This window comes from Polypterus senegalus, chromosome 16, assembly GCF_016835505.1.
Source record: "Polypterus senegalus isolate Bchr_013 chromosome 16, ASM1683550v1, whole genome shotgun sequence".
Lineage (NCBI taxonomy): Eukaryota > Metazoa > Chordata > Cladistia > Polypteriformes > Polypteridae > Polypterus > Polypterus senegalus.
Window position 1 is genome coordinate 18,828,001 of NC_053169.1, and position 21,830 is coordinate 18,849,830.

A 21,830-nucleotide genomic window follows, 5' to 3' on the forward strand; every position below is an offset into this window, starting at 1 on the left:
CGTTAATCAAGTCTACCTTATGATGCAGCAAGTTATTGCGAAGCTAGAGTTATTGCGCACTGAGTTTGCACGGCGCTTTGGTGACTTTGAAGAACAAAAAAAGTCCGTCTACATGCGGCTCGAACCTTGTGCATGTTTGGTAGCACATATCTGTGTGAGAAGCTCTTCTCAGTGATAAAGACTTAACAAAACAGCACACAGGAGTCGCCTCACTGATGAGCACCTGCAATCCATCCTGAGAATCTCCACAACACAGAACCTCACAGCAAACAGAAACGAACTTGTGGCCAAAAAAGATGCCAGGCGTCCAGCTCTAAAATGACATATGAGCAAAGACAACTGAATGATTTGATTTGTTATTGCACGTAAGAGCGGGAGTCAACCGTTTTAACAAACAGCGCATTGCACTGATACGAAATATGTAGATATGTATGTATATGTATATATATGTTTATATATGTGTGTGTGTATGTATGTATATATATATATATATATGTATTTGTGTGTATATATGTGTGTGTATGTATGTATGTATATGTGTGTATATATGTGTGTGTATATATGTATGTATATATGTGTATATGTATAGATATGTATATATATATATATATATATATATATATATGTTTATGTGTGTGTGTAAATATATATATATATATGACAACAACACTCATCACTCACAACAGTGGCAAAACAATTACATTGACAATCAGGTTACGTTATTTTCAAAATGTTTCCTTTTCTTTTCATTGCTTCTTTAACACACTACTTCTCAGCTCACTAACGGTATTTTGCTAGTATATATATATATATATATATATATATATATATATATATATATATATATATATGTATATATGTGTATATAAATATATATATATGTATATATGTGTATATAAATATATATATATATGTATATATGTGTATATATATATATGTATATGTATATATATGTATATGTATATATGTATATGTATATATGTATATATGTGTATATATATATATATATATATATATATATATATATATATGTGTATATATATGTACATAATAAAACCATCATTTAAAAACTGCATTTTGTGTTTACTTGTGTTATATTTGACTTATGGTTAAATGTGTTTGATGATCAGAAACATTTTGTGTGACAAACATGCAAAAGAATAAGAAATCAGGAAGGGGCAAATAGTTTTCACACCACTGTGTGTGTGTGTATATATATATATATATATATATATATATATATATATATATATATATATATATACACACACACACACACACACACACACACACATATATATATAATATACATATATATATATATATATATATTCAAGGCATTCGTAGTCTGAATCACAATCTGCTTGTATGGGTGTAAGGGGTCCCCAGGTGTACGTTCAGTGTAGGGAACTTTATGGCAGGTGTGACGAGGCTCCAAAAAACTGGATATATGAACTTAAGATATTGTGTAAATGTTGGGATTGTGATCTGGTGGTCGGAGACACAAACACAGAATACAATGGATGTTCTTTTGAGCGGGCTTTCTTTATTGCATGCGTGCCGTTTCTGTCTGACGTACCAAACCCTCAGCTCCAATCCTTCATTTTTCTTTCTCCACCTAACCAATCACCACACGATAAACGCCTTTGTGAAATTAAAACATTATAAAATTAGAAAACAGAGTGTTCAGAACTTTAAAAAAATCTTTGTTATGTATGTTTAATTATGCCATCCATTCAGAGTTGCACACATCCCAGCAAGCATTGTGTGCAAGGCAGGAGCAAATCCTGAACAAGGCGCCAGCACATCGCAGGGTGAACACGAGCAAAACATACACTAGCAGGGTCAATATAACGTAACAAAACCCCACATCCTACATGACTTTGAAAGGAAACTGAAGCACGGCGAGTAAACCCACCAGAAAAACATGCAAATTCAAGGCAAGGAACACCCGGGACCTCTTTGCTGCGAGGCAGCAGTGCAACCTCCACGCCACCGTGCCCCAACATGATTAATTCATGCTTTAAAGCATTTCATCATGAAAATTAAATCAAGTATTTATCTTAGCATTCTAAATGTCCAGACAGCAGGAATATCATGAAATTAATGTATTCCGTGTGCTGCCTGCGCCTCCTCTTAGTGCAAGAGGAAGTCAGTTTAAGAAGCACGTAGCGAGTAACATGGCTCGGGAAACAGTTAACACAAAGCATGAGAAAATCTAGTAAATTAAATATTCATTTTAAGAAGAAGTTCAGTTTACGATGTTCTACTTTAATGACAGATTACGAGAATAAAGTCAATATGCCGACTTTAATCTTGACATAAACAGCGAGAATGAAGTAGAAATGCCGAGAATAAAGTCAACATGTCATTACACTATTAAACAGTACTGAAAAAAATATGAAACAAGTACAACTTGGCTTGCAGTATTATCCAGTAGTATAGAAACAGTATTCACACATTTGAACATAATGGTCCACATCCGAACCTTTTAAAACCAAAGTATCTCCAGACAACAGACACGGCTCCTTAATTCAGCAAAAGTTCTTCTGTGTCATCATGTTCACCTTTACTGTCTGCTACAGCTTCAGTTTCAGAATGTTCTCTGTCCATTTTCACCATTCAATACCTCCACTAACGCATGTACTCCGTTGTATGCATGTTTAGCGGTGCAGCAGTGGAAAAGATCCCCCGCCTTAAACAGTTTCCCGCTGTACCCCGTTCTGAACGTTGTTTAGGCTATTTAAACTGGTGTTGCACTTTGAGCTACATTGTTTATATGAAAACACCATGCTATATAAATAAATATTGTTCTTGTTGATCATCCCTCAATCAGAGGCGAGAGCTAAATGGAGAGAGTTCCATCTGTAAGCAACCCATGTCCCATTTCAGACGACTGTGAAAGGTGCATTTCTCTGGTTACGCCAGTTAATCTTTCTCCGTCGGATTTGTAAGGTTTATTCCATACTATGTTATTTTATTTAAAATGCTTAATTGAGGCCATAAATAAATACAGCTGAAGCCTGCAAACCATCTCTCAGGGTGAAATGATTACTGCCATTTAAACAACTTAACAGGGAGAAAACAAAACTGAGATGGGAAGAAACAAGTGGAGGAAACTCACACAGTTTATTAAAAAGTACTGATGTGCTCCATGTTTGGTGATGGTCAATGTATGGTGTGGAGCTACTGTCTGCTATTTTGAGTTTCCATGTGTCAGCAAAGAATGAATCACATGTTTGGCAAATGCATGTTTTTATTTTGGAAACAAAGACTATCAGGAAAGTATAAAGATCTGGGAACGGCACTGAACATTAGCGCTCACCTATAGATGGACTGAAGACCAAGTTCCTGCCCATACTAAGGAAATATGCCACACACACTCTCTCGAAGTGGCCTGAGCTAACTGTAGGAAACACACCACTGTGCACTTTCACCAGTAGCTCTTCATCGAAAACTGTATTTTGTGAGCCAATATTAAAAGAAGCTAAGTGTATGTTTTATTCTGATAAATAATCATGCATGTATACAAGCAGTGTGAATGTTTGAAAACTCTGGTATAGTAAATATTATAAATTATACTATATTATATCGCAAGTTTACAGTGAGGTAATTGTACTTAGAAGTATAAAGCGTTCTACAAGGAGCACTTGATGGACTGATTGAGTGCGTTTCGAATTATTGGGATGAAACTGTTTCTGAACCGCGAGGAAAGGCCCTGAAGCATTTGCCGTATGAGAGCAGTTCAATAGACAGCATGGCTGAGGCAGCATGTGCTTGATGCTGTATACCGATAATTCTCTTTCCAGTCAGCTGCTGTAGCTGTGATTCCCACTCAGATACAGTGATATAAATACTCCAAGTGGTGCAGTGAGAGTAATATGGAAAAAGATGATCAGCTGTGGCATCCCCTAACAGGAGCAGCTAAAAGAAGAAGGTGGTGCAGTGACAGTAACAATGCAAAGCAGTTATGGTATTTGGAATAGTTTGACCATTCTGTGGACCATTATATTGTTACAGGTTAATTACAATCAGATGCATTACACTAATAAACAAAATGTGGTTAATTTCAGTGTATTTAAAGACGCATTAGGGATGTGGATCTAAAAAAGAAAGGGAAACCACACTGGAACAGTAGCACTTGCTTTGACACTGGGTGCCGCCAGTCGGCAAAACCGAGCACAGAACTTGCATATGACAGGGTATGAGCTACCGTGGAAATGTGCGTGGCTTTACGCCAATTTTAGGTTTTGTACATCGCAATTTGAACGTGGAAACGTTCTTATGCAGCATTTTTGTGCGTGCACACCGTTTACACAAGGCCCCTGGTGCTTCCTGTCTTGCTATATGGTTGCAAGACATGGATGCTATCCAGTAACCTGAGACGAAGACTGGACTCCTTTGGCACTGTGTCTCTCTGGAGAATCCTTGGGTACTGCTGGCTTGACTTTTGCTCATAGAGTCTGAATGAAGCACAATACCTTCATTGTGAGGGAGCGTCAGTTACGGCACTATGGCCATGAGGTGTGACTCCCCGAGGGTGATCCAGCTTGTAGGAACCTCATTGTTGGGGACCCGAGTGGCTGGACCAGGCCAAGCGGTCGCCCACATAACACCTGGCTGCAGCAGATGGGTCATTTCTGGAGAGTGGGACTGGACCACGTCTGCCCGGAGGGGTTGCCAACCGGAATCCGGAGCTGTTTTGTCGTGTGGTGGGTGTGGCAATGCACTGTACCAGTGCATGCTCCCCAACTTAACTTGACTAATTAACTCTTTTAGGGCGGATGTCAACTTTTGTCGACAGGAGGGGTTTAGGGCGCATGTCGACAAAAGTCGACATCCAGAGGTCGACAATCAGCTGTTAATGGTGACATTACTCACTGTTACGTCACAGACATTCCCTCTCTGCTTGGAGGAATGTTAGACTCATTGACTCTGCATCTAATCCTTGTGTGTGCCTGAGTTACAAAATGTAAACAAAGGCAAGATGGCATCAACATCTCAAGAGGGAGCGAAGCGAGTGGAGAAAAGAAAATACTCAGCAGATGATGTTTTGAGCATTGTCGCTGAATCGGACTCTGATTTTTCAGAATATGATTTTGTTGATAGTGATCATGATATCGAGCAAGAAAGTGAGGAGCCGGCATTAGCTGATCGGATACAAGCCGATGCCGCCCCACTGATTGGCTGCCAGCTGAGCGCATTCGTGCAGCTGATGCACCTCGCACCTACGGCAAGGTTCATGTGGAAGGAATACCCAGACATTGATCCGTGGGAGCCAAACTGGCTACCGGACTTCACAAGACAGCATGCCTTGCTGTTGGACACGACAGAAAACCAGCCGCTGGACTACTTCAGGCTGTTCTTTTCTGAAGCTGCTTTTCAGCTACTGTCAGACGAGACAAACAGGTAGACAGAGCAATTTCTTGAATCACAGGCTGCGCTTGCACCGCATTCCCATTTTTCAAAGTAAAAATCCACAACAAAAGACGAGATGAAGGGCTTTTTGGCATTACAAATAGAGATGGGACTAGACTGGTGATATAACTTCAGGGAGCATTGGTCCAAATGTGTTTTGTCCCCTGATGGCTTTGGACAGGTTATGCCGCGTGATAGGTATGGGCTGCTGCAAAGTTTTATTCACTTCTGTGATAACCTGAAGCAAATCCCAAGGGGTCAGCCAGGCTATAACCCCATGTATAAAGTTCAGCCACAGCTTGATATTGTGAAACCAACATATAAACAATTTTATCAGCCTGGCCATGATTTGTCTGTGCATGAATCTATGATAAAATAAAAGGGGCGCCTTTTTTCTGCCAATTTAAGCCAGACAAGCCCACAAAGTATGGCATAAAGGATTTTGTACTGGCAGAAGCAAACACTGGTTACTGCCTGAAAGTAATTACATATACAGGAATGTATTTCTTTCAAAGAGAGAACTGTCCCTTGACAAGTCAGGTTGTGCTGGAGCTGCTTCAGGGCTATGCACATTTGGGTCATGTTGTGTAAATAGACAATTTTTATACATGCCCAGAATTGTTCATGGAACTACAGAGCAGGGGAATTGGAGCTTGTGGCACAGTGAGGTTGAACAGGAGACACAGGCCTTCACAGGCTGAAGATGAAAAGAGGTGACAATACAGTTTTCATGCTGGCGGAAAACTTGGTGGCAGTGGCATGGCACGGTGTCAAACAGGTGACTTGTCTCTCTACAGTACACATTAACAATATATGCGAGAAATTGCAGCAACAGAAATTTGAAAAGAAAACACCAGTGCAACACGTATTGTAAGCATTGCAATGTGGTAATGCATGCAATTGGCTGCTTTGAGCGATATCATACTTTGCTGTGTAACATGTATGTGGGGACTGGGCGGTCTCATGGTCTGGAATCCCTACAGATTTTATTTTTTCTCCAGCCGTCTGGAGTTTTTTTGTTTTTTCTGTCCCCCCTGGCCATTGAACCTTACTCTTATTCAATGTTAATTAATGTTGATTTATTTTGTTTTATAATTGTCTCTTTCATTTTTCTATTGTTTAATATGTAAAGCACTTTGAGCTACTGTTTGTATGAAAATGTGCTATATAAATAAATGTTGTTGTATGTAATATGAATGTGAAATCATATAGTATGCAGGCTCATACAACATGCAAGACAGTAACATTTGTCAAAAGTAAGTATTTTTTGTTGATTTGATATGTTAAACAATTGTTTTGTTTTTTTTTAAGTTAGTTTTTGGAAAAATATTCAGCCCTGGGAGAAAAGAAACAAAAAAATGTAGCCCTAAAAGAGATAATAATCAGTTTTGCCTCCTGCAATACTGGTAATTAATCCAATAATATGGCAAGGAACCTACTTTAATCACCTTATCTTTCTCTGTTATAGGAAGAGTGTCTACGGCCTTTAGACATGTATCAAGGTATCTCAGGCACACGCCTCTCGTCTCTATTCCCCACACTACTTCTCCCTTACTTTGAGAGATGGGGTGCATTGTGGGTGTGAAGGAAGGTTGAACCTTCTCCTGATTGGATTAAAGTCACTTCCAGGTACAAAATGAGTGTCTTTTAATAGGCAAGTTCTTCTATCCATCTTCGTGGTATAGGTCTTTGTCCTTGCTTCATTCCATTTTGCGTCTTCTGGCTTAAGAGGTCTGCAGAAGGGCCTCTGGAGAGATGCCAGTGTAACTATGACTTACACCTTCCCTATCAGATGAACTGCATGCAGATCTTAGAAAAAGTTGGGGTTTAATCACATAATTTGGAATGCAAGTGGTGGTTTTCTACCTTTGGATGTCTGCATCCGTGTTAATCTGCAAAGTAGGCACACAACTGTGCGTCTGAGCAGCAAGGCATAAGTGCAGGTGGGTTTAGGAAACAAAATTGCTGTAAGATGTTGAAGGGGAAGGTAGGTGTGGGTGGGGTTGTTTATGCTATACGTTATTTGCTTTGAAACTGAACGGAGATCCAAAAGTTCATATTGGTATTGATATCAAAGTCAAAATTTTTGTGCCGATTTAACACTATCTTGAGGAGCTTACTGCACCCTCAGAATGTGGAATAATCCATACTGCTTTTCTCAGGTAGAGTAATTCCTGAACGTTTATTTTTAGTAGTAACGACACAGGATGATCTAAGCAAATGACCACTGCTTTCCTTATACTCAAGTATAATACTAATGCAAAAGTTTGAAAAACAAAACTACCCATTTTTATACAAGTGACTTTCAGAATAAATATACACAAAGATTTCTAAAGTATTAAATAGTGAATTATATTTATTAAACCAAACTCATTTTTTACAAAATGGGAAGTTGGCAACATTTAACAGGTCACAGTACAAGCACTTATAAATTTTAGAAGCATGGCACTGCACAACAGGCAGTAGCAGAATGAGAGCACACAAATCATTAAGTGAAAAGTTGCCCTTTAAAAAAAAACAAAAAAAAAAAAACAAATAAATATTGACACTCCAGAAAAGAAAACGGATGACCAAATGTGTTACAAATAAATTCTCACATGAAAATGATGTCTGACTTTAAATGCTGAAAACTTACTTTGTTCACCAAAGAAGAAAAAAAAAACAAAACAAAAAAAAAAAAAAACAAATTACCAACTTTGCATATTCTGAAAACAACACAACAAAACTGTGCTAAATCAAAAATTACATATAGGAATAAAATAATAAAATAGTCCCTTTACTGTCTGTGTCATATACAAAACCAAACACACATTTCACACATCTATAAAAAGCAAAGCATTTCTTGTGGAGTTTAACAGAACTTTGGCAAAGCAAAACAACACCAAAAGTAAATCATCTTGCAATTTGCGGATGCTTCAGATCAAGTAGTCTAATTTATAAAACGAGAGAGAGAGAGAAAAAAAAGATTAAAAAGCTGACTGGTGTAGAGGAATTTGTCACTTATTGAAGATGGTTATACTGTATTCAACTGCTTCCATGTGATTGAGCCAAGGATTTAAAAGGTAAATAAAGCACTCCAAAAAGTAACCTCAAACCTTACAGTATTTCAATTGGGTAACCAAGGCTCATATTCTTCAGTACTTCAAAAGCACTTTGAAATTTCATTCCACAAAATGCGTACAAAAACGTTGGAGGAGCAGAAGTTAGAGATCCTAGTACTTTAAAATAGAATTGGGAAGACCCCAACAGCATTTCAACAATAAATAAAAATTATTTCAAAGAATTCATCTTTCCACCCTAGTTCTATGTGCACCAAGCATTCCATATTTAACTACAAGTCTTTCAATCAATCATATTTATCATGTTTAATATTGTTCAAAATGATCTGAGGGCAAAATCCAAACTGTGAGCACTGCTATCTAACTCTGACATCACTAGGGAGTGTACTAAATTGATGTAAATTTGGAACAAAAATCTTTACATCCTTCTCAGACTCTTTTAGTGTCACAAACACTCCTTATACATTACCAGCAGTATTTGGAATACTCCTGGATGAGGTAAAAGTGCATAGGGATAAATCAATTGTAATACCCTAAATTGCATTAGTAGCATGCAGACTTATCTTGCTCAACTGGAAGAATCTCAGCACCATGTTACGTTACCTCAAACTTAAAAAATAAATAAATAAATAAAAATCAAGTTCTCTTTTCAAAAATATGTTCAAAGCTTTTTTTTTTTGAAACAGTGGCAGAATTCATTATTTTAGAATTAGCATGTTGGGCCTGTAATGGACTCTCATATGCAATTAATTGTTCTATTATATTCATTTTTTACACATCTCTTCTTCTCTTAGGTGGGGGCTGAATTTTGATTTCCTTTTTTCTTTGTATTTCTATTTTTCTCTGCATTTATTTTTTTAAGTATATGGTTGTATCTAGTGATGTCACAAATCCAAGAAATTTTGTATATGGTGCCAATATCAGTGGAAATGTATGATACTTAAATACTTTCCATATCACAGAAAAAAACAGAAATCTGATTTGATGGCTTTTATTAAAGTACCTCCATTATTGAAATGAACAAAACTGTGCTTTTTCTGTAATAGAATATACAACATGTAAACACTAACAGCAACAATGGCTTTAAAATAGTGGTATCTCCACCACATAGTTACCCAACTGTCTTTTAAGTAAATAAGAATATACACTGCTGGGATTGAACATTAATGTGTGGCACAGGTGGGGATCCCCCAAGTACAACAAAAAATGGGGGATTTCAACATGGAGTTTATAAAGAATGGCATCATAATAAACTACCTGATTTCTCTTAATATGTGCACATTCTAAATTTACCTGACCTGTTCTTCATAGTGACTTAAAAATACTGCTTAAAACCCTAAACTAAATATACAAATTCAAACACTAAATTTGTAATGTTTAAAGTCTGGTTTGTCAATGAAACATTCTGTAAAGTTCTAAGATTTTATATTTTTATCTAAAGAGTAAAATTCATGGTGCTTTTTTCCTACATTTGTCTTTTTCTTTCTTTTTTTTAAACCAGCTTTGTCAATTCTTTATTTCAAAACTCCTGTTAAACATTACGTTGTATTGATGTTTCTAAGATTTCTCATGTCAGCGCTTACATTTTACTGCTGCTTATGCCTGTATATAAATCCAGAATTACAAAATTACTTACTCGTTACCTATACATTACTCAACAAATTTAACGTGTGCTTTCACTTACGATGAATGTCACAAATGTAATGTTTGTAGATTCATATTTAACAAACAATGAAGTATACAGTTTTATTTGTCCTACTAACTGGATGTTTTAGTGACTATGAGTCTCTGTTCACATGGTACAAGTCATATCAATTGGGAGATGTGCCTTCTCTTTCGCAGCATTGGAACACTAAATACATTTTATTTTGCTATTAAAACAGGGAGCAACTTGTGTCATCGCCAGTGTAGACAAACTAAACAGGCACTTTGTTTGAGTCTTGCCTCAGTTTTTACTTGCTGTAACTGTTGATAGTACTGGCAGTCCTCCCACATCCCTATACATGCAACTATGGATGCAAGCGAGGTCCCCCTCCACGATCCGTGACATTGAACTGCATGTGGACTGGACTGATGCTTGGACCTGATTGACATTTGCAGAAGTGCTTATTACAATTAGAGAATGAATGCAAAGCCTATGTTCAATCATCAGAACTGTGCAAGAGACCATTAAAATGAATAAACGTTTTATCTTGTCATCTCCTCTTACAAATGTTTGGCAATACAAGTTAAGTGATTACACTTTATTTGATCAGTAATGTTATTTTGCTTTCAAAGAATTCACAAATGTGTTTCTGAACTAATTCCATAATGAGGTAAAACGATTCCTGAGCAAAAACTAAGCTTTTCCAGAAATGGCTTCTGCGGTTTTTCTTTTTTCGACATGTGTTGATTAGGGACTTATAGCATTAAATACCTAAAAAGAACAACATGTGAAAGTGAAACTTGTGAAAGAAAGAAAATAATATATATATATATATATATATATATATATATATATATATATATATATATATATATATATATACACATCACATATACATACATACACACACACAGTGGTGTGAAAAACTTTTTTCCCCCTTCCTGATTTCTTATTCTTTTGCATGTTTGTCACACAAAATGTTTCTGATCATCAAACACATTTAATCATTAGTCAAATTTAACACAAGTAAACACAAAATGCAGTTTTTAAATGATGGTTTTTATTATTTAGGGAGAAAAAAAAATCCAAACCTACATGGCCCTGTGTGAAAAGTAATTGCCCCTGAACCTAATAACTGGTTGGGCCACCCTTAGCAGCAATAACTGCAATCAAGCGCTTATGCGATAACTTGCAATGAGTCTTTACTGCGCTCTGGAGGAATTTTGGCCCACTCATTTTGCAGAATTGTTGTAATTCAGCTTTATTTGAGGGTTTTCTAGCATGAACCGCCTTTTAAGGTCATGCCATAGCATCTCAATTGATTCAGGTCAGGACTTTGACTAGGCCACTCCAAAGTCTTCATTTTGTTTGTCTTCAGCCATTCAGAGGTGGATTTGCTGGTGTGTTTTGGGTCATTGTCCTGTTGCAGCACCCAAGATCGCTTCAGCTTCAGTTGACGAACAGATGGCCGGACATTCTCCTGCAGGATTTTTTGGCAGACAGTAGAATTCATGGTTCCATCTATCACAGCAAGCCTTCCGTGTTCCTGAAGCAGCAAAACAACCTCAGACCATCACACTACCACCACCATATTTTACTGTTGGTATGATGTTCTTTTTCTGAAATGCTGTGTTCCTGTTACGCCAGATGTAACGGGACATTTGCCTTCCAAAAGTTCAACTTTTGTCTCATCAGTCCACAAGGTATTTTCCCAAAAGTCTTGGCAATCATTGAGATGTTTCTTAGCAAAATTGAGACGAGCCCTAATGTTCTTTTGCTTAACAGTGGTTTGCATCTTGGAAATCTGCCATGCAGGCCATTTTTGCCCAGTCTCTTTCTTATGGTGCAGTCGTGAACACTGACCTTAATTGAGGCAAGTGAGGCCTGCAGTTCTTTAGACGTTGTCCTGGGGTCTTTTGTGACCCCTCGGATGAGTCATCTCTGCGCCTTGGGGTAATTTTGGTGGGCCGCCACTCCTGGGAAGGTTCACCACTGTTCCATGTTTTTGCCATTTGTGGATAATGGCTCTCACTGTGGTTCGCTGGAGTCCCAAAGCTTTAGACATGGCTTTATAACCTTTACCAGACTGATAGATCTCAATTACTTCTGTTGTCATTTGTTCCTGAATTTCTTTAGATCTTGGCATGATGTCTAGCTTTTGAGGTGCTTTTGGTCTACTTCTCTGTGTCAGGCAGCTCCTATTTAAGTGATTTCTTGATTGAAACAGGTGTGGCAGTAATCAGGCCTGGGGTGGCTACAGAAATTGAACTCAGGTGCGATACACCACAGTTAGGTTATTTTTTAACAGGGGGGCAATTACTTTTTCACACAGGGACATGTAGGTTTGGATTTTTTTTCTCCATAAATAAAAAAAAACATCATTTAAAAACTGCATTTTGTGTTTACTTGTGTTATATTTGACTAATGGTTAAATGTGTTTGATGATCAGAAACATTTTGTGTAACAAACATGCAAAAGAATAAGAAATCAGGAAGGGGGAAAATAGTTTTTCACACCACTGTGTGTGTGTGTGTGTGTGTATATATGTTCTCTTAGTTTACTGCACAACATTATGATATAAGTATCACTTGTCTAAATGTAGTTGATTGCAGGGGTCCCAAGTTCCCCCAAAACACTACATAATCAGATCTGGGACTCACAGTAGTAACACCACATGATTTGGGATAACAGTAGAACTATCAAAATCTAAGTCAATGCTTAACTACAAGTAGACACCTGACGTGCTCAAATACTTAATAAACTTACATTTGTTAGGTAAAGTAAGTTTGCTAACAGCATAATCCACTAGAAAATAGTTACAAAAATGAATCTAATGCTCTGGTGATGACCTAATCTACATATATCAATGTAACCAGTATCAAAAGTATTTTGTTGGAGACTACTGGTGAAAGATAAACTTGTAGCAATAGTGAAAAACACCATGACCATGATGATTATATGATAATTATCTGTTGGGTCATTTTCATTTATTCTCTCACAGGCTGCTGTGCAGGTCCATACCATCAAAAAACAGTAAGCTGTAGCTTAAAAACAATGACTAAGATTTGTACAGCAGCCAAAAATGAAACCACAACAAAACAAAACTTTATGATTCAAATTATTTTGCTTGTGTCTTACTCCTCAACCAAATGATGTAATACATTTAAGTCCCAATTTGCAAACAAATATATTGGGTTCTTCAAAAATGTAGGGTTCCACTTCAGTGCACATGCATGTATACCAGCAACTGGATGTGAAATGTCACAAGATCAACGTTGTGCAAAATTCACAACTGAAGTAAATTTGCTGTGTATGCTTTTGTTACCAACTGCCTGGTAATTAACAGCACACATTCTGGCACAATAATAGGTCAGTAAGGAAGTGTTGGAAAAAAACAGTACAAGAAGTTAAAGCTGACACACACAAAATAAAACTAAATATTGGGTCCTGTCACAGAGTAACACTAGGGCCGGCAACTTGTCATAAAGTTACTGGGTTGGAACAAAAACCTGCAGCCACTGCGGCCCTCCAGGACTGACTTTGCCCACCCCTGCTATAAATCATCTTGCACATATGAAGTATGTTTTGTGAATAAATTGTTTCCGCCATTCAAATGTTAACATAATTTTGACACCCTGTATATTCTCCTTAAATAATTGCACTTAATGGCTATGTTTCACCACTTAGCACATGTTATCTATTTACGTTAGAAGTCTGGTTAAATACTGCTAGGAATGAAGCATTAAGCATACAAATAATGCACTTTCAAATTTTATTCTAATGTGTTTTGTTTGTCTAAAATGAAATTAAAACCTTAACAGAACATTACAATTATGTGTATAATTTCTTCCATTGTATTTTAACTGGAGAAAAAAAAACAACTGTGTAAATGTTAATTACTTTATATTTTAATAACTACAATCAGCTAATTTGTTTTCTTTAATTGTTGATCATATTAACCACCCCCACATGAAAATGTTTATCCAACTGAACTGTATTGTGGTAGAAATAAACTTGGGTGGCCCTGAAGTAAAATGCAAAACAAGCAAAACTGCATCCAAATACTAAAAATGTTGGCATACCTGCGTCATGCGAAGCTAATGCCCGGAGCATCTTGCCAGCACTCCTCCTTGTTTGCCTCTCCTTATTACAAAGTAATTCCATTAACAGATCAAGAGCACCAGTTTCTTTGAAAACTCCAACCAGTGACCCAATACTGGCATAAGCACTAAGCACATGAATTGTGTGTGTAATGCTAATGGCATCAACATCTCTCTTCTTGTCCATCTGTTTGCGAGCCCTGGCGACCAAATTCTTTACATCATTCTCCATGTCAGAGAGCTCCACCTGATCAAAGGTAGAACCTGAGGAAAATTCACTGTTAGGCTGCTCCTCTGTTACAGCTCGTTGGCAGTCATTTTTCCGCTTGCCAAGCAATGTTGGACAATTGGCATATACATCCTCAGTAGACATCCACATCAAGATGTTTTCACTTTTGTTATCTGAAGAGCTGCCACCTCCACTGCTGCCGGCAACTCCTCCAGCTCCTTCAACAGTACCATTTCCTGTTCCACCTCCTTCATCAACTGCAAGCACACTCCAACGAATCAAATATTCAGTCTGGCCATCACAAGTGCGCCGCTGCCGAATTAACTCCTCTGGATAGGCTTGAAGCTTAGGGCCCAGCTGTACAAGCAAGTTTCCATTCCTCCGTTCACCAACCATTATGAAGGAAGAACCTTTAAAACAAACAAAAACAACAGTTAAACACTAAAACAGTAAAATGGCTTCTTTATTTTTGTTTTAAATATGCTATTTTGTAATGACTGGAGTTTATGAAAAATATAATGTTCAGAACAAATAACTTGCTATATTTAAAAATTTCAGACAAGGGAGAAGGGACAAACTCGAAGCTTTTGCCATCCCTGTGTAACGTGTATGAATGAATATGTTATGAGAAACTTTGGCCAAGACTGACCTCAAGACATGTGGATAATAGCAATCCATTAAAATTGAAGGAAGAAGATGCAAGTCTTATATTAGTTATTAATTAGGGTAACCAGACATCCTGTTTTTTTTTCTGGGACAGTCTTGTCTTCACACAATGCATTCCATTTTTAACAGACTGGCTATATTATAAAAATATATTGTGTCACAAACACAGCTGCTCCAGACTCTTATCAACCCCATGGGGTAACCCCCCCATTGCTGTATTTAATATATGTCTAAGAATGTGCACAAAACTCCAAGGGGGGCGATCTCTCCATTTTGTCTCCTATCAATTTAATATACATCTAACAACATGCATGAAACTCCAAGTTAGAAGCAACAGTAACTATTTGTTTAATAAGTTTTTGTCCTGGTTTGGAACTGCGAAAGTCTGGTCACCTTAGATTACAGATACAGAAAAGTGAAAGAAAATAAGTGAACTGTTTATATGGTGTATTATAAAAAAAAAGAACAGAAATAATGTTAAAGTTATGAACAGATGGTGAAAATGTTGAAATAGTTGATGACACTTCCGCTTGGGATCAGTTATTCATAATAAAAGACTCGTGAACTAAGAAGATACAATCAAGGATGGCACAGGGATAAATTTAGAGAAGATTTAAGTGTTTTAGTGTCTCACTGAATAAAAAGACTTTTCAGTGTTGTATTGTATGGACGTGAAAGGGCTGGACCATGAAAAACAAAATGCATAGACACTTCTGAACTTTTGTGTTGCAGGGACCTTCTCTGTGTATTATGGGTGGCCACAAAAAACAACACATGGATTTTGAACAAAACAGGTCCTCAAAATGTATTAGAAACAAAGATACTGAGAAATAAATTGTTACACTTTGGGCATACCAGCCTCTAGAAAAAAGTTTTGCATCAGGAAAACAAGAAGCAAAAGAAGAGGGCAAGCAGACAGACCATAGAAACTTCCTTTGTAAACCTTAAAAAACATTAATGAACAACAATTTGGAAAGAGTCAGCCTATCACAAACAACTGCCAAACATCAATGATAATTATGCGGTTAGGCAGTTACAAGAATAAGGTAAGCATCCCCTGCTGGTCTCACTGTACCTCTTAAAGCAACAACCCAATCTTTCCCTACTCAGTCTCTCATCCAAACACTGGCCAGGCCCAAATATGCTTAGCTTGTGCTGGATTACCTGTGCTGACATGCAGGTGGTATGGCTGCTGTTAAGGGATACTCATGAACAATTCAACCAATCAACCTAACCTGTATAGTACTAACAGTTTTTTAAAGCTCTGCGATGAAATAAAAAAGGGAAAAAAATTCTCCTCAAAATAAATCATGTTGCTCCTCCAATTATCCCTGTGCTCTACAACTCTGAACTGGATTACATGGATGTATTTGACAGGGTGCCAAATGCATCGTAGGGCTCATTCAGGCACAATTTACAGAAAACCCACTCAGACATGGGTAGAATACACATATCACAACATAGACAGTAACCAGGTGAGCAATTCAAGAACAAAGATTCTAGTACAATACATGACAAATAATACAAAATACAGTAGACCCCAGCGAAGTCACGGGTCAGGGTTCGCTAATTTTTCAATAGAACCTAATTATTAATTGTTAGCGGAAAGCGCAAATATCCTCCAAAATTGTTATGGCTTTTTTTGTGGCAATACTGTGCTGTAGAGAGAACAGGAAGCAACCGCTGAGGGAAACGCAGTTTGGGGTGGTGAAAGTAGCCAATCCAAGAGCGTTATTCATTTCTCCTTGCTGCTGACTGATTGCTGACCTGTGACGCGGCTCCACCTGAGTGTCCTTGTGTTTTCCATTTTGTGACTGTATTCATTTTGCTATTCTTAAATGCACAAGATGTCACCGAATCGCCCTGCACCTTCTAAGGCTTCTGGCACTGAGCCTAAGCGCCAAAAGAAGTTTAAAACACTCCAGCAGAAGCTGAACTACTGGATTTGCTCCAGGAACTAAACAGTTATGCTGCAGTAGCGCGCCACTATGGCATTAATGAAAGCACAGCGCACTACATAAAGAAGAATGAAGCAGCGATCTGGAGTACCGTATCTGTAAGTTTCTGTGATAGTGCCAAAAAGGTAAAAACCGTAAGGAATAAAAATATCATCAGGATGGAATCTGTCTTGGCATTGTGGATCACCGACTGCAGGAAGAACAACATCCCCTTGGATGGTAACATCATCCGTGAGAAAGCACGGAAATTGTACCAGCAGTTCTCTACAGGAGACAACGTAGCAACTTCCCATCACAATGTTCCTGAAACCTATAAAGAAAAGCCAGCATGAAACCCCACCAGAAGAAGACCCGTTCAAAGATACGACTCCACCTGAAGCGCCTGAAGAGGAGGCGCCACCCGAGGAGTTTTAAATCGTCTGCATCGTACTGCACAGCTACTTCATCATCATCATCAATATCATTCATCATTGGTGAGTACCTGTACATTTTATTGTATTTTAATTAAATGAAATTATTATATATTTACTCTACTTATAACAAAGAAAATGTGCTTGCATGAATTACAGTACGTATAGCAGCAACATCTGTATTTTACATTCTAGCACCACAGGAGACATAGCAGTACAGTAGATGGGTTTACCTTTACATTCTGTTTTTACGTAATGTATTAAGGTAATGTTTTAGGTAATGTATTAAGCTGTGTTTGCAACAAAATTAAAGTGCTTTGGGGTCATTCTGTATTTAGGGTGTAAACTATAAAAATACAGGAGAAAGTAGGATGAAATGACACCTTTTATCGGCTAACTAAATAGATTACAAATGCAAGTTTTCAAGGCAGCTAAGGCCCCTTCATCAGGCAAGGTGTAAGTTTGTATTCCTGTTCTCTCCACTCCTGTTGGGTCTTGAAATTACCCATAAGCACAGTGACCCTCAGATCCTTTATGCTGTGGCCATTACTGTTAATTACAAACTTAAAAACAAACATTACTTGGAATACAAACTTACATCTTGCCTGATGAAGGGGCCTTAGCTGCCTCGAAAGCTTGCATTTGTAATCTATTTAGTTAGCCAATAAAAGGTGTCATTTCACCCTACTTTCTCTCTTTATCAATCTATGGCTAACACGGTACAACACTCTACAATTATAAAAATAGACATTTAAACGGCATTTTTAACCACATCCAAAAGTTGTGGTTTTTCACAATTCAAGAGTGTTCTAGAAACATACCCCCGCAAATTTTGGGGATGTACTGTAAATGAAATAATTGTGATTCACCACTTCATAAAATGCAAACATTGAAGTAAAACAGTTAAGCAATACATGCATAGCAACTCCAATTTACAAATCATAGTATGGATAAATTCAACAACAGCAGCGCATAATCTTATCACATTGTGTCACAACAAAGTGCTTGTATATCTGGTCACTATTCACGGAGTTGATATAGAGGTAGTGCATCGCTACTTGGAACTCCACATCAATAACAGGTTGGACTGATCCCATAATACAGAGGAATTATATAAGAAAGGGCAGCACAGATTTTATTTTTCTTAGGAGATTGTGTTTCTTTAATGTGGCTGGTGACATCCTTAACTAACAACTCTGTGATGACCAGTGATGGTAACATCACTTCAAGAATTAAGAAGCTACTTAACGAGGCAGGCTCAGTTGGGGGGGGTGCATTCTTAACTACACTGAGGCAATAGCAGAGAAGAATGAAAATAAAACTGAGGGCCATTATAAACCATATTGCGCATTATTTCTTTAACACACTTCAACGTGTCAAGAAACGCTACTGGGGCTCATTTATACCAACGGCAATACAGCTGCATAATGCCTCACTGCGGCTGAAACTGCAGGCCAGACGTTTTCCATTCTTTTAGTCATTCTGGTTTACTGAGTATCTATCATATATATAACCTACTAAGCTTCTGTAAAAATCCGAACCCTCCACCCGGAGAAAAGTTCTGTATCTATCTAATCTGTAAACCAGTGATTTAAACTACTGCACCGTGGAATCTGACTCGGAATGTACCACAAACAGTTTCAGTCAAAGTCCAAACAAAACATGATACATTTTCTTTAATTGGTTCAAGCTGCTTCAAGTCTGAATCACCATCCCTTCCAGTTTCCTGGAATCAATATTTTGTTTTCAGATGAACGATTCATATTCAAACAAGAATTAAGTTGTGAATCGCAGAGGTTCATAAAGTTCACGACGCTAATCACGAGTTAAAATGAAGCAATTTGCCTGTTTTATCGCGGATACATGGCAGCTTAAAAGAAAGATTCATTAACGAAAAAAATGTTTATTTTAAAAACAAGGCGTCAATTAAATAGTTCGCTTCTAGTTTCGGGGTATTTTTCCTCACATTCTTTACATTATTCTGCATTGCTGATTCCTTATTTATCTGAAAGTTTACAAATCATTCTAAAGTATATCACACAAATGACGCGGATGAAGCCACTTTCTTAAACCAACGTAAATGAGTAATTACATACACTATGGTTTCTTTGATCATGCAATCATTTTACAGAGTTAACACTTTAATGATTATGGAGAACTGAACAACACACCCAGAACATGAAAAAGATGCGCAGCATTTTCAAACCTTTTTAATTCTTAAACTAAAAAATGATTTATACAATAAAAGTTCAGACAGAAACGGGTAAGATGAAGACAAATTTACAATTTAAACCATACGCGCTGCAGGACAATCGATAAGTTCCTTCCCATATGTCGTACGTATTGAAGATTGTGAAACTAATGCGCATACATCAGTCGTTTTGCAATAATCTGTCCTAGTTAATCAAAACATGTAAGTTTCAGATCCTCGTATACAGGTTTCCCTCTTTCTCCATTATTTTCAGTATTAAGGAAGCGATCCTATTCGCCACAGAAAGTTTAATTATATTTATTAAACAAAGTTACAAAAACAATCAAGATTTCATTACAATATGTAGACGCGCAGACAAAGAGAAATGCGTCAGCTCTAGTCGTAACTTTTTCCTTTTAAATAGGTTCTAATAAACAACGTAACAGGTGCGGCACTGATAGTAAAGTACCGGTATTCTCACTATGTGAGCCCGTTGCTCGGCCCGCGGCCTAAGGCCACCCCGATTCTCCTCCCCCAAACCGCAGAGTCACCGCTAAAACTCAACAAAGGCGGCGACAAAGTTTCAGATGATGTGTGTAATCCCTAAACTCACCGTGTCGTGCCTCGAAACGAACTAACAGTTGACTTTACTACAGATCTCTCCCGCACACTGCTCCGTGCTTCGCCAAACCAGCCTGGTACCTTCACTTCCGGGTTTCCGCCAACCGGAAACAGTAATCGTCGACGCACGCAATGCGCACGAGTATGCGCGCCGCCGGGCGTCTCGCGCGGCCTCTGCTGCGCCTTTGACGCTCATCGCTTAAGCCGCACATTACATACGTTTTTTTTTTTTTATTACCAAATGAAGCACAACACAATACAATACAATACAAAACTCTCGTAGAGGATATAAATTCAACATTCAAAAAAGTATAAACAACATTCACAGTACAGGGGGGCTAGACAAATTTCACAGTATACAACATAGTGTAAGATAACAAATAGGGTGCACGGGGCAAAAGACACAGGAGGCATAAATCAAAACAGTAATAAACGAGATATACATCCATCCATCCAAACCGCAATATCCTAACGACAGGGTCATGGGGGTCTGCTGGAGCCAATTCCAGCCAACACACTACGCAAGGCAGGAAACAAACCCCGGGCAGGGCACCAGCCCACCACAGGGTGCTCTCACACACACACACTAGGGACAATTTAGGATCGCCAATGTAACTAACCTGCATAAGTTTGGACTGTGGGAGGAAACCCACGCAGACACAGGGAGAACATGCAAACTCCACGCAGGGAGGACCCGGGAAGCAAACCCAGATCCGCTAACTGCGAGGCAGCAGCGCTACCCACTCCGCCACCATGCTTCCCTTAAATGAGATATGTTGTCGTAAATGCTTCTTACAGATTTGCTGGATTTCAGTTTCTTAAGTGCTATTTCTCCACTTACTACAGTGTATATGGTATTTACCTAAGAGAATGACAATGTTAATCATATCAGAGACAGATGGATATAAGTTATCCATGTAAAACATTGTTCAGGGGCAACTGGGCGAACTGGCGAAAGACAATTCGGCGACATCCTTAGTTAGGTAATAATTAGCTTCAAAGAGATTTTTTAATGACATTTAAATGACAACGTAGGGCACCAGAAAATCCACAGAATCACCTGCTTTATGAGAGTCCCGATATGTTGAGAGTAAAGATATTCCTTAAGTCAAACTCGCAGGTCACCCTTTGTATTCTAAATAACGTTATCATACGATTACAATCAATACAATTTATATAAAGGATTAGCAATTTTGGTTGCAGAAGATAATATAAGATAGAGTTTGTTCCATCTGCAGGATAAAGTTCATTCGTCAATTATATAAATTCATTTTCAACATTTTAAATCATCTGCGGTGGGCTGGCGCCCTGCCCGGGGTTTGTTTCCTGCCTTGTGCCCTGTGTTGGCTGGGATTGACTCCAGCAGACCCCCATGACCCTGGATATAGGATATAGCGGGTTGGATAATGGATGGATGGATGGATTTTAAATCAAGTTGTCATTTAAATATAATTAAAAAATCTCTTTGAACCTAACTATTACCTAACTGGTAAAGGATTTGCCGGGTTGTTTTTCACCGAGTTGATTGTCGCA

At 37.9% G+C, this 21,830-nt stretch overlaps 1 protein-coding gene across 1 annotated transcript in view; it reads right to left on the reverse strand.

Moving 5' to 3' along the window:
- LOC120517018 (cullin-9) overlaps positions 1 to 20,392 on the reverse strand; it is a 112,912-nt gene extending 92,520 nt beyond the window's left edge. Inside the window, 2 exon segments of the mRNA XM_039739086.1 lie at positions 14,205 to 14,861; positions 20,290 to 20,392. Of these exon segments, the coding sequence (XP_039595020.1) occupies positions 14,205 to 14,847 (643 nt within the window). The 5' untranslated portion in view covers positions 14,848 to 14,861; positions 20,290 to 20,392.
- Positions 20,393 to 21,830: the final 1,438 nt, after the last annotated feature.